At 45.2% G+C, this 13942-nt stretch overlaps 1 protein-coding gene across 1 annotated transcript in view; it reads left to right on the forward strand.

The window, feature by feature from the left end:
* si:ch73-173p19.2 (V-type proton ATPase 116 kDa subunit a 1) overlaps window positions 1–13942 on the forward strand; it is a 154351-nt gene that overhangs the window by 45962 nt on the left and 94447 nt on the right. The window contains 2 exon segments of the mRNA XM_051928808.1: window positions 9927–10055; window positions 10891–11009. Of these exon segments, the coding sequence (XP_051784768.1) occupies window positions 9927–10055; window positions 10891–11009 (248 nt within the window).

Below are 13942 nucleotides of genomic sequence, written 5' to 3' on the forward strand. Positions count from 1 at the left end.
TAACTCCTATCTATCTATCTATCTATCTATCTATCTATCTATCTATCTATCTATCTATCTATCTATCTATCTATCTATCTATCTATCTATCTATCTATCTATCTATCTCAACACTTTGGTCTGTGTGTTCAGTCCCTCTAAGAAATCTGATTGGTCAGTTTGGCTTTGGTAATGTGGTTTCAGACAGGAAGTGTGAGATTGAGGCGCATGTGGAGGAGTAAAGGGTAAGGCACACACTGAGAGAGTCGCCTTCAAAGATGACAATGTAAAGCCGGACAGGAGGCATGAAAGTAATGAGAGAGTCTGAGAAGCGGGCCTTACGGGGATGCACTTGACGGAGTGAGCGCCGATGATGAGATGTTCACAAATGCAAAAACAAAGGAAAGATGCTGAAGATATGCAAAGGGCAAGAGACAGCAAATATTTTCAAATTATTCTAATCAGGTACTGCGACTTGTCTTATATAAATTCTGTCTTGTCTAAATTATATTTTGGATGTCTAAATATGACTAGTGGTATTTTATCTTTTCCATAATAAGTTCACGTTTTTGCTCAGGCAGACCCCTGAAAGCAGGAATGAAGAAGATGTGTTAGCCATGAGCGGGCTGGAGGGCCACAGCCATTATGTATTGTAAGAGCTCGGCGTGGTGGGGGGTGGCGATGCAGTAGAAAAAAAACGGAGATATGAAGCACAAAAAGCTCTAATTTGGAGAATGGCACATCGACTCCTGTGTCGTTTACTGAGCTCTCCATCACTCGTACTTGAGAGGTTTACGGCGTGACGATCAAAGCTCGGGCATCATTTTGAATTTCTGTTCCAAGAACTGAGTACACACTTGTTTTCTGCTAATGTGGTTTAATGTTTTTGCTAAAGCAATGATGAAGATAACTGCATATCATAATCCCTATGGATCATCAGGGTCTAAATACACTGAGCACATTAAGCACTGAGTCACAACAGAGACTGCAACTTGAAACAAATGCCCCAACTTTATAGTTGAGGAACAGGAAGAGGTGTGTCTTCGGGAGGAAGTGAGGTCAACAGGGTTGTGAAGTGGGAGGAGATTTAGGTGGGGCTGTCTTCTGGAGGTCTGCAGGAGAGGAAGAAGAGGCATTAGTACAATGAATTAACCTCACACTCTCTGTCTTACTCCCACTTAACCTCTTAGACTGCTTCCCATGCACACGTGTGTGACAAGTCTCAAGAGATAAAAACGGGACCAACCACAGCATCGATGTGTTTGTCGAATTTACAGCACTTGCACTCCATTATTTCACGAGTCATCCAAGATGAGATTAATGAAATGTCATGTCTCAGTGGCCTGGGTGAACTTATTTATTTTGAGGAAAAGGAGCTTTGGCTGACATGACATCTCCGGTCCTGTTCAGCCAACATACATCAGACTTCCAATACAACTCGGAGTCCTGCCACGTGCAAAAGTTCGCTGACGACACTACTATCGTGGGCTGCATCAGGAGTGGGCAGGAGGAGGAGTATAGGAACCTAATTAAGGACTTTGTTAAATGGTGCAACTCAAACCACCTACACCTGAACACCAGCAAAACCAAGGAGCTGGTGGTGGGTTTTAGGAGGACCAGGCCCCTCATGGACCCCGTGATCATCAGAGGTGACTGTGTGCAGAGGGTGCAGACCTATAAATACCTGGGAGTGCAGCTGGATGATAAATTAGACTGGACTGCCAATACTGATGATCTGTGCAAGAGAGTACAGAGCCGACTATACTTCCTTAGAAGACTGGCATCCTTCAACATCTGCAATAAGATGCTGCAGATGTTCTATCAGACAGTTGTGGCGATCGCCCTCTTCTACGCAGTGGTGTGCTGGGGAGGCAGCATAAAGAAGAGGGATGCCTCACGGCTGGACAAACTGGTGAGGAAGGCAGGCTCTATTGTAGGCATGGAGCTGGACAGTTTGACATCTGTGGCAGAGTGACAGGCACTGAGCAGACTCCTGTCAATCATGGAGAATCCACTGCATCCACTGAACAGGATCATCTCCAGACAGAGGAGCAGCTTCAGCGACAGACTGCTGTCACCATCCTGCTCCACTGACAGACTGAGGAGACACTATGCAACTCTTCAATTCTACCTGGGGGTAAACGTTAACATTATACAAAGTTATTGTCTGTTATACCTGCATTGTTATTACTCTTTAATATTGTTTATTAATCCCAAGGGGAAATTCACATACTCCAGCAGCAGCATATTGATAGATACTTTATCTATCTATGACGGTGCTGGACATGGTAGCTGGCATATTGGTAAGGTAACTGGCTGAGCCCTCAGTGTTCCCTGTGGCCAATAGTAATCATTATAACAGCAATCACGTCATTTACATGTGTCAGGTTACCTGCTCATACACTGGCACCTTACACCTTTCCCGGACCCTAAAAGTGCAGAGGAGAGGCCGTGAGTGGTCTTGTGCTTTCATTTACAAAGCATATTCTTCTGAGTAGGGGGCGGAGTCTCCATGCATCAGGTGGGAGGGGCTGCTCTGCCAGCCAATGAAGATCTGCAGCATTGTATGAAGTTGATTAGCATGCTTCAGGGCGGAGTTTGAGGCCCGCTCAGGTACACACACATTTACAAGGTGACTGGGATAGAATAGAATAGAATGCCACTTATTGTCACTATACACATGTACAATGAGATTAAAAGTCAAGTCAACTTTATTTATAAAGCACTTTACATACAACAGCCGCTGACCAAAGTGTTGAACATAGGCTAAAATAAATTTTAAACAAAAACAAAATAATAAGTAAATAAAATACAATAAATAAAACTAATTAAAACATAGTAAAAACAACTAAACAGAGTTCAAACAGAATAAAATCAACTGCTAAAAGCAGCTCCTTCAGTGCAGACATATATGTAGAACACAACAAGTAAATAAACAAATTAACAAATGGTGCAAAAAGTTGCAAAAAAAGTTCTGTGACGCTATATACAAATGGAAAGAATAATAACTAAATCGAGTTATTGCACATTATTTAAATACTGGAAAGAATAAATAACTATTGCACTATTGGGTTATTGCACATAATTTAAATATTGCACAATAATGATGATCACGTGCATTGAACTCCTGGGGGAGATAGTCCTTGATGTGCTGGAGAACCAGTCTCTCGAAGCACTTCATGATTACTGGAGTGAGGGCCATAGGGCGATAATCATTTAGGCTGGTGATGGGAGACTTCTTCGGCACTGGAATGTTTGTGGCTGATATTAGGCAGGATGGAATGACTGCCTGGGCTAGGGAGAGGTTGAAGATTTTGGTAAAGATAAAGGTGAGCTGGTGGGCACACGCTCTGAGCACCCTACCAGGCACTCCATCTGGACCGGCAGCCTTCTTGGGGTTCACTGCCAGGAGCCCCCGTCTGACATCGTGCCCCTTTACAGTGAATGGAGTGGTGCAGGAACCCGGTGAGGGTGGGAGCAGGACTGGAGCAGGTGAGTGCTGCTGTTGTGATGATTCAAAGCGAGCAAAGAAGCAGTTTAGCTCCTCTGCTAGTGGCACACTCAGATCTCCTGTTGTTGCATCACAGCCTCTGTAGTTTGTGATGTTTTATATTCCCTGCCACACCTCCCATGTATTGTGGCTGGACAGGTGGGACTCTATGCTCCTATTATGGTCTGTCTTGGCATTTTTAATTCCACTTTTCAGAGCGGCTCGGGCAGCCCTGTACAGAGCTCTGTCACCTGACCTGAAGGTAGCGTCGCGGGCTCTGAGGAGTGTACGGACCTGACTGGTCATCCAGGGTTTCTGGTTTGGGAAAACCCGAATGTTTTTGTCCTTAGTCACATTCCCGATGCAGAACCTGATATAGTCCAGTACCGTTACTGTGAATGTTTCCAGCTCTTGGTGTTCAAATATGTCCCAGTCCGTCTGTTCAAAGCAGTCCTGTAGTTTGGAGAGTGCATTTTCAGGCCAGGTTGTCACAGTCTTTATGGTGGGCCTGGCACTGCGTCTGAGGGGGGTGTAGGCTGGGGAGAGCAGGAGAGAAAGATGGTCGGACTGTCCGACTTCGGGGAGGAGTATAGCTCCTGCTCTGTGCTTGATGTTGGAGTAAACATGGTCCAGAGTGTTCTCCCCTCTAGTAGAACACTTAACATGTTGATAAAATTTCGGGAGTACAGTCTTCAAGTTGGCCTTGTTAAAGTCTCCTGCAATTATATGAGCACCGTCAGGGTGGGCTCGCTGCTGTTCGTTAATGGTATTCTGCAGGAGAGAGAGCGCCGTGTTTACATTGGCATCTGGTGGAATGTACACAGCCATGACAATCACTACTGTTAGCTCTCTCGGTAGAAAAAATGGTATATAGAAATGGTAAATTGAGTAGAAATGTGTGCATTAATGTTTGGCATGTGCACATTTTCACGCTCAAATTTTTGCAAAGCCTGTTCTGTAAAAGCATAGTCACGGCTTCAGCATTGCTTTTGCTGAGCTTAAAATAACATTTTTATACAAACTCTTTGCTCTTGAAAATTTTGGCATGGTGGCATGGTAAAAAAAATGCCCAAGTCCCATACACGATTGTAGAATTCTGCTCTCGAATAAGCTGGCACAATTCCACTCGGTGGACTGATTAACCAGAATGTATGCGTATATTCAAAAACTAAACCCTACACCCCTTACTTATTGATTGATTTTGGGAATTTTTAGGCACCCATTCATATAAGAAGCTGTCACGCACATGCGTCAGAGGGTCACCCTATGAGTTCCTTCTAAGCATGTAGTACCAACCTGGATTGAGACGGGGCACTGCTGCTAACTGTCTTGCTCTCTTCTTCTTTCCACAGAACAGAGAAACTGGCTAATCAGGGCAATTGAACTCCGCCCCCTTCTGGTCCCTTGACCATAAAGTTGTGAACCACAAATGCCACTCCAGCCACCCCAACCCGACACAGACAGGCAGAGACATGGGTGCCAGCACAGCACACGTTTTATTTACGGGTGCTCTTTTCCCTCACTCCCCACAGCAGCACTGCACAAAGCACCACAGTTCCTTCTTTTCTTCTTTCTTCTCCTTTCTGCCTCCATTCCTCCACTGGCAAGCTTCACCCCTTTTCCTCCTGACTCTGGCTCTCCATGTAGTGGCTGCTGGCTCCTTTTATATGGCACCCAGAAGTGCTCGGGGTGTCCGGTGATCTTCCAGCAGCACTTTCGGGTGTGGCAGAAGTGCTGCGCCAAAGGGCTGAGCCATTCCTGCAACACTTCCTAGCGGTGCCCACGGAACCCTGCAGGGCTGTGCCAGACTCCAACTTCTGTTGTGCCCTGTAGGAATCCGAGGCACTGCTACAACCCAGGGGGGCTGCCATCTAGTGTTCTGGGGGGATTGTGCACTAGAAAGTCCACCTAACCCCATTCTTCCATTCCTTGGGCATCCCGGCCGGGCTGTCCCTTACACCGCCAAGAAGGAGGCATCACTTCTCACCAGAAAGACCAGAGCCAAGGATCTCCTCATATTTGAGATGACAATTAAACAGTCCAAGAGCCACATTGTCATAGAGTGGCACAGTTTTGTTCACATTATTATGCTGTTTTTATTGATTTTTGTTAAATAAATGGGGATGACCAGGTTGGCACCCCGAAATGCCTTCAAGTCTTCAGCCTGTCTTTCCCTCAGACGACCACAATGTAAAGCTGAACCTGAAGGGGAGGTTGGTTGTCCCATGTGACCCCCCCCTGTTTCTTTCTGTTTCATTCACGTAAGAGAGTTGTCAGACGCCATCCACATCCTCCGTTCCACGCATCGCAGAGGGCAAACAGACAACAGTCCTCCACATTTGCCAGCTCTCCCTTTGAATGTGTGGACGTGTGTCTACAAGAGCAAATGTGAGTGGAACTGAAGCACAACCCAAAAGATAAAACGATAGAAGGCGTCATAAATGATAATAGTTAGTGGCGCACGCTGGATGGACGCAATTCCAAGAGTGGCGAGTGTCATTGATTGAACTCCAACGCGACTGAGCTTCTTGCAGCAGAGTCTCCATCTGAGTAATCAGGACCCACACGAGTCGAGCCCCTCGTTAATGACAGACGCCAGCTGAAGGCTTTGATTTGAATCAATAGGCCATCAGCTGTGATGAGTCCCCCTCGATGCTTGAACGGTTCATGAGAAACACACAAACACTCAGAAGCCGTTTTCAGGCCTGTTTAGGAAGACGACGCACAAACAACTTGGAGACCAATTACCGGGAGTCTAAAAACAGGCAATCAATGCCACAGCAGCAGCAGTGCCAGTGCCGAGGAGAACATGCCACTCGATGAGTTTTCGTCATGGACGCTTAAGGCAGAAGCTGTTTATTTGGTCGGTAATCAGCTGTTTTGCGGCTGTTGGTAGAAATCAGAGGCATTTTCGTTTTGAGGGTGGCAAAGTGCTTCATGTGGTGGCCTCACGGCTCCCAAGTCCTGGGTTCAAATTCCAGTCTCTTTACCCCCCAACCAGGATTAATCTCACATCTCAAAGACAGGCATGTATAAGGTAACACAGATGATGAGTGGGCCATCTGAAGGATGGGCACCCCAAGCAGGATTGGCACACAGTGCCACTAACACAGGCTCCAAGACCATTGAGCTGGATTAAGAGATTTAACATAACACTGTCTAGTTCAGGGGCACAGCAATGGGCAAGGAGAACGAACCAGCGCAGAACAGTGAAGTCTATCTTGGTCATCACTACAAAAAAGGCGCTAAGTAACTAACAAAAAATAATGTAGGGAACTCAGAGGGGGACTCGCCCATCACTGGAGCTGATTTCATTAGAAACCTCCTCCATGGCAATGCCTCAGGGGTGGTGGATATTCACACTGAGTTCTTGAAGGCTCTGGATTGTTGATGGGCTGTCTTGGCTGACATGCCTAGGGTTGGCAGTGCCAGTTGAAGTTCATGTGGGCCCCCTAGGTGGTGTCCAGAGTGTACACCCCCCCTTGCGTTTCATTAATGGCGCCCCTCAGTGTCCATAGCACACATTCAGTATTATTAGACTTTGAGGACGTGGAGGGTTCTCCTCAGTGTTGGTGTCACGCGCCTAATGAGGTACCAAAATGGTGCCCCTCAGTGTCCAGAGCATGTGCCCCTTAACTTTAGGGGCATATCATTGCTTGGAGGCTGGGCAGTGCCAGTCGAAGCCCATATAGGCCCATTAGGTGGTGTCCAGAGTGTGCGCCCCCCTTGAGTTTCAGTAATGGTGCTCCTCAGTGCCCATAGCAAGCATTTAGTATTATTAGACTTTGAGGACGTGGAGGGTTCTCCTCAGTGTCTGGGTCACATGCCCCATGAGATTCCAAAGCGGTGCCCTTCAGTGTCCCGAGCGTGTGCCCCTTAACTTTTGGGGCATATCATTGCTTGGAGGCTGGGCAGTGTCGGTCGAAGCCCATGTAGGCCCATTAGGTGGTGTCCAGAGTGTGCGCACCCCTTGAGTTTCAGTAATGGTGCTCCTCAGTGTCCATAACATGTTTTCAAATATTCTTATTAGATTTCAGACATTGAGGATTCTCCTCAGTGTCGGTGCAACACGCCCCAGTGAGATTTCAAAACAATGCCCCTCAGTGTTCAGAGCATGAGCCCCTTAACTTTAAGGGCATATCATTGCTTGGAGGCTGGGCAGTGCCGGTCAAAGTCCATATGGGCCCCCTAGGTGGTGTATGGAGTGTGCCTCTCCCCATGCGTTTCAGTAATGGTGCTCGTCAATGTCCATAGCATGCTTTCAATATTTTTATTAAATTTCAGACGTTACGGGTTCTCCTCAGTGTTGGTGCCACACGCCCCATTGAGATTTCAAAACAATGCCCTTCAGTGTCCAGAGAGTGAGCCCCTTAACTTTCTTAAATGGCGACCCTCAGTTGATGGTGCTCTACACTGTCACCCGTGTTCCCTGATGGACTGACTAGCTCTGAGGTTGGTGACGGTGCTTCTGGATTTGCAAACTAGGTGTAGTGGCTCCCATTTTTTCAGAAAGGGAACCAGAGGGAGTGTTTTAACATTAGGGGGATATCATTGCTTGGAAAGCTGGGCAGTGCCAATCATAGCCCATTAAGCTTCCCTAAGTGGTGTCTGCAGTGTGTGCCCCTTGAGTTTCATAAATTCCCCTTGAAGGTGTTCAGTATTCTTGTTAGACTTTAGAGTCCCCCTCGGTGTCTGGAATGCATGGCACTTGAATTACATAAACGCCATCCCCAGGTGTCCATAGTAGCAGCAATTTTCAATATTATTAGACTTCATTGATTTGTGGGGGGGTCCCTTGGTGTCCGGGTTACATGCCCCATGAGATACCTGGGTTTGCAGGGGGGGGGGGGGGGGTTGATTTCAGAGTGCGCTCCCCTTAATTTTCATAAATGGCACCTTTTGGATATCGATGCCCTACATGGTCTCCTATGTCACTTAATGGATTGACCAGCTCAGAGGTTTAGGGACAATGCCTCTGGATTGGCAAGCAGGAATGGTAGGCCACATTTTTTAGAAAGGAGATCGGTGGGAGTGTTCCAGTTTTAGAGGGATAACACTCCTCTGCCTTCCTGGGAAGTCCTGTGCCTCTGTTTTGAGTGTCGGTTGAACCTATGATTATGGAGGAGCAATGAGGACTTCATCCAAGTCATTGGATTGGCTGTTTACCCTCACAAGAATTCTGGAGGGTTGATGGGAGTAAACCTAAACTGTCTACAAGTGTTTTGTGTGCTTTGAAAAGGTACATGGCTGCATCCTTTGGGGTGTCCATTTGCTTTAGGAGTATGGGGTGCTGGGACTGCTGTTGGGGAGTTTTTGTTCCCTCCCTATATAACAAGAGTGAGAGCTCAGCTGCCGTAGGTCAAACTGGGACTCCACCAGGACTGCCCTCTGTCACCAATTTGGCTCATAATGTTTATGGACAGAATTTCTGGGCACAGCCAAGGGGTGGACGGTGGGTGTCCAGTTCAGTGACCTCAGGATCACATCTCTGCTTTTTGCAAATGATGTGGTCTTGCTGGCTCTTTTAATCGGGCCGTCACCTCAGACATTTACTGGGATGATTTGTAGCCGAGTGGGAATTGGATGGGATAAGGATCAGCATCTTCAAGTCTCAGGTCATGGATCTCAGCCAGAAAAATATGGACTGCCCTAATCGGGGTTGGGCATGAGGTCACAATGACAAGATATGTTAACATCTAACACTCGAAAAGTAGAAACACATTCATATTCATGAATTTCTAATTTTTGTTTAATGGTCAAAGGGGTAATCCGTACTGTAGATACATAATCAGTATGATTCATGATGATGATGATGACTACACCAACATGATGAGAAGCAGAAGTTCACAAACAGTGAGTCTCTTTTAATGGCTCGGCCTTCAAGTACCCAGCGTGGAACTGAAAATCTGCAGTGATGAAAAAGGAGTCTTCACAACGGCACCTTCAACAGCATCCCCTCTCATGTACTGGAGTTGTCTGCTTTCTGAAGTCTCTGACCAACTCCTTGGTTTTACTGACCTTGATGGTTACATTGGTCCTCTGGTACCACTGAATCAGCAGATAGGCTTCTTGTCATTGTGATGATCAGACCTATGATGGTGCTGTTGTGATGAAGTCGGAACTGAGTCTGGACACACATTCAGAGCAGGGGGCTCAGTGCACAATCCTGGAGAGTGCCAGGGTGGAGGGTCAACATGGAGGATGTCATGCTGCCAGTCTACACACACTGAAGTTGCTCAGATAGGAAGTCCACAATCCAGTTGCAGAGGGTGGTGTTGAGTCCTAAGTTAAGGACTTGTGGGTCAGCTTTGCTGGTTCCACAGTGGCAAACAGGAATGTGCCAGGATAGTGTGAAGACATCACTTCTAATTTAATTTTGGCAGATAACCAGCATTTTTCAAAAATATCCAATTAAAGCAAAGTCGCTCTTCTTTTTTTTCTGCCCGACCCCTTACAGTCTGTGATTGAAAAAGTAGACAAGGACCTGAAAGAGATCAACTCCAGCCATGAGGCCTTAAAGAGGAATCTGACGGAACTCCTGGAGATGAAGTACCTGCTGCAGATGATTCAAGACTTCTTTGAGGAGGTACCTTAATACTATTATATAGTGCCTTATCTATCTATCTATCTATCTATCTATCTATCTATCTATCTATCTATCTATCTATCTATCTATCTATCTATCTATCTATCTATCTATCTATCTATCTATCTATCTATCTATCATATAGTGCCTTTCATATCTATCTATTTAGATACTCAGACTCAGACCCAGGTTCAAATTCTAAGATGGATTTTACTCCTTTTTCCCATTTTCTTGCACAATGCTGACTCTTCTCAGAAATTTGCTGAGGTTGATGTCCCCCTCTCAGGTGTTCATCCTCCTTGAGACAGGTGTGGGACATGAAGGTGGGTCCTTGGGATTACAGAAAAGCCCATCTGGACCTAAAGGAGAACTTCTTAATGAATGTAAAGCTCTCCTGAGGTTGCTCTAAAAGGTCACACACTGCGCTGCTCCAGAGTCCTGGGTTTAAGTTCTGGCCCAGGTCGTCTGTGTTTAGTGCCCACATTCTCCCCATGTCCACTGCTGTAGATTAGTTGACCAAGTCTAAGCTGGAGTGGGTATGTAAAAGAGGGCTATGATGGACTCGTTTGCTGCTCTATACAGCATACCGTCAGGTTAGACTCCAGCCCTTATGACCCTGAAATGGATTCCATAGTAGATGAACATTCATTCTCACTTTCACTTGACGTTGTCTCAGAGTGAGCTCAGAGTTCAGCTGTATGTTTCACATACAGTAGAAGATGGGGACGACATATAACAGGTGTTAAGGTAAATCATGTTATTCCTGCTACCATCAAAGAATCAGGATTCAATCCAATTAACCAGAAATTCAATTTTTACCTTTTCATTCATATAGGCAGAATATCAACTTTCCAGCAAGGAATTTGTTTCAGACGACGCTGAGCCTAAAACTGCATCTTCAGCAAAGAACAGAAGGACAAGCAGCACCAGTACGGGAGGTCCTATCAAACTGGGGTAACTGGCTTCATGTGTATGTGACATAAAGAGTGGCATGGGTAACCTGGAACTAAACAGGCACCACTGGCGTCCTCTGATACTTGTGTGGGGACACAGTGACTAGCAGCTGCACTGTGTATTCAGTGCCAAATGATGCTGATGCAGTGAGTGAGTGTGTGTGTACACATCTTTACTTGAGTCGACATTTTATTCATTTAAATTATTGTTGTAGAGACAGCATGCTTGCAACAAAGAGTAATGCAACTGCCTGAGGGATCCAGCATCCTGAGCTTGAATATACACCCTGGCCTCTGAGGAGCAGAAATTCATACTGTTGGATGCCCTCTTTGTCATTAAACTCTTTTAGTCCCATTTGGTGACATGCTAAAGGGACTGTGACCTTATTCCAGTGCCAGGGCACTTGGGCTTATTCATCTGTTATATAGCACCTTTCAAATCCTATCTATCTATCTATCTATCTATCTATCTATCTATCTATCTATCTATCTATCTATCTATCTAAGCATTGTTATATATATATAGTAAAGGAAAAAACAGTCAGCTCCTTTTAATTTTATGTCCTTCAGATGAGGAAAACCTACCAAGAAAATGCTTAAACAAGGATTAGTATTATGCTATAAAAGAAAAAGAAACTTGAATGGCGCAGAGCTCTGTTCTCCTCAGAAGGTGGTCATGAAGTGTCAGTTGATGTGTCGTTTAAATACACTTGAGATTGGAAAGGGCGTGGCTTCAGCAGTGCGGAAAGTGACCTCATCAAGTTAGTGGTAAATGCCAAGAGATTTAACCACGCCCGGAGCCGGAGACAAAGAGTAGAATGCAAAGACATCTACTGTACAGGCTTTTAAATGTTCGAAGTGCTGTGCGAGTTGCAGATCACATGACACGGCAGCAAGCCAGCAGCTGATCGATCAAAGAGGAGGTAAAAAAAAATAAAACTGTATTTGTTTCCTATTGTATCACCATTTTAGATGGGGTTTCGGAGGAGCGACCACGTCTCTTTGGAGTGCGTTCAGCCCCCCTCTTCATAACACGAGCGGCAGAGATGCGAAGTGGCTGGCGCCTAGCGCAGACCAGAGGGATTGGCGAGTGAAGCGAGCACGGGGGAACTCCGTAGTGTGTGTGTGTGTATATATATATATATATATATATATATATATATACACAGTGGGTACGGAAAGTATTCAGACCCCCTTCAATTTTTCACTCTTTGTCATATTGCAGCCACTTGCTAAAATCATTTAAATTAATTTTTTTCCTCATTAATGTACACACAGCACCCCATATTGACAGACAAAAAAAGAATTTTTGAAATTGTTGCAGATTTATTAAAAAAAAAAAACTGAAATATCACATGGTCCTAAGTATTCAGACCCTTTGCTCAGTATTTAGTAGAAGCACTCTTTTGAGCTAATACAGCCATGAGTCTTCTTGGGAAAGATGCAACAAGTTTTTCACACCTGGATTTGGGGATCCTCTGCCATTCCTCCTTGCAGATCCTCTCCAGTTCTGTCAGGTTGGATGGTAAACGTTGGTGGACAGCCATTTTTAGGTCTCTCCAGAGATGCTCAATTGGGTTTAAGTCAGGGCTCTGGCTGGGCCATTCAAGAACAGTCACAGAGTTGTTATGAAGCCACTCCTTCGTTATTTTAGCTGTGTGCTTAGGGTGATTGTCTTGTTGGAAGGTTAACCTTCGGCCCAGTCTGAGGTCCTTAGCACTCTGGAGAAGGTTTTTGTCCAGGATATCCCTGTACTTGGCCGCATTCATCTTTCCCTCGATTGCAACCAGTCGTCCTGTCCCTGCAGCTGAAAAACACCCCCACAGCATGATGCTGCCACCGCCATGCTTCACTGTGGGGACTGTATTGGACAAGTGATGAGCAGTGCCTGGTTGTCTCCACACATACCGCACATCTCCTCAGTGCAAGACATATGACAGCCCGCATGGAGTTTGCTAAAAGACACCTGAAGGACTCTGAGATGGTGAGAAATAAGATTCTCTGGTCTGATGAGACCAAGATAGAACTTTTTGGCCTTAATTCTAAGCGGTATGTGTGGAGACAAACCTTCTCCAGAGTGCTAAGGACCTCAGACTGGGCCGAAGGTTTACCTTCCAACAAGACAATGACCCTAAGCACACCGCTAAAATAACGAAGGAGTGGCTTCACAACAACTCTGTGAGTGTTCTTGAATGGCCCAGCCAGAGCCCTGACTTAAACCCAATTGAGCATCTCTGGAGAGACCTAAAAATGGCTGTCCACCAACGTTTACCATCCAACCTGACAGAACTGGAGAGGATCTGCAAGGAGGAATGGCAGAGGATCCCCAAATCCAGGTGTGAAAAACTTGTTGCATCTTTCCCAAGAAGACTCATGGCTGTATTAGCTCAAAAGGGTGCTTCTACTAAATACTGAGCAAAGGGTCTGAATACTTAGGACCATGTGATATTTCAGTTTTTCTTTTTTAATAAATCTGCAACAATTTCAAAAATTATTTTTTTTGTCTGTCAATATGGGGTGCTGTGTGTACATTAATGAGGAAAAAAAGTAATTTAAATGATTTTAGCAAATGGCTGCAATATGACAAAGAGTGAAAAATTGAAGGGGGTCTGAATACTTTCTGTACCCACTGTATATATAAAATATAATATACACACACATACACACATAAGAAATGCACTACATAAATGTTAGACAGTTAGTAAAAACAGTATAAAAGAGTTAGATAGGAATATCATTTTTATAAAAGACAGGACAAGTACTGCATACTCTAAAGACAGTAATTAAAGGCACTTCATAACAGATTAGTAGATAAGAAAGGCACTATGCAAGAAATAAATATAAACGTCATTCTATCAATGGCTGGTTTAGTTCTGTCTGGGTGTTTGGGTTGCACCCCCTCCAGGTCACAGTATGAACAGCACTACATATAAT

Source organism: Erpetoichthys calabaricus, chromosome 6 (assembly GCF_900747795.2).
Source record: "Erpetoichthys calabaricus chromosome 6, fErpCal1.3, whole genome shotgun sequence".
NCBI lineage: Eukaryota > Metazoa > Chordata > Cladistia > Polypteriformes > Polypteridae > Erpetoichthys > Erpetoichthys calabaricus.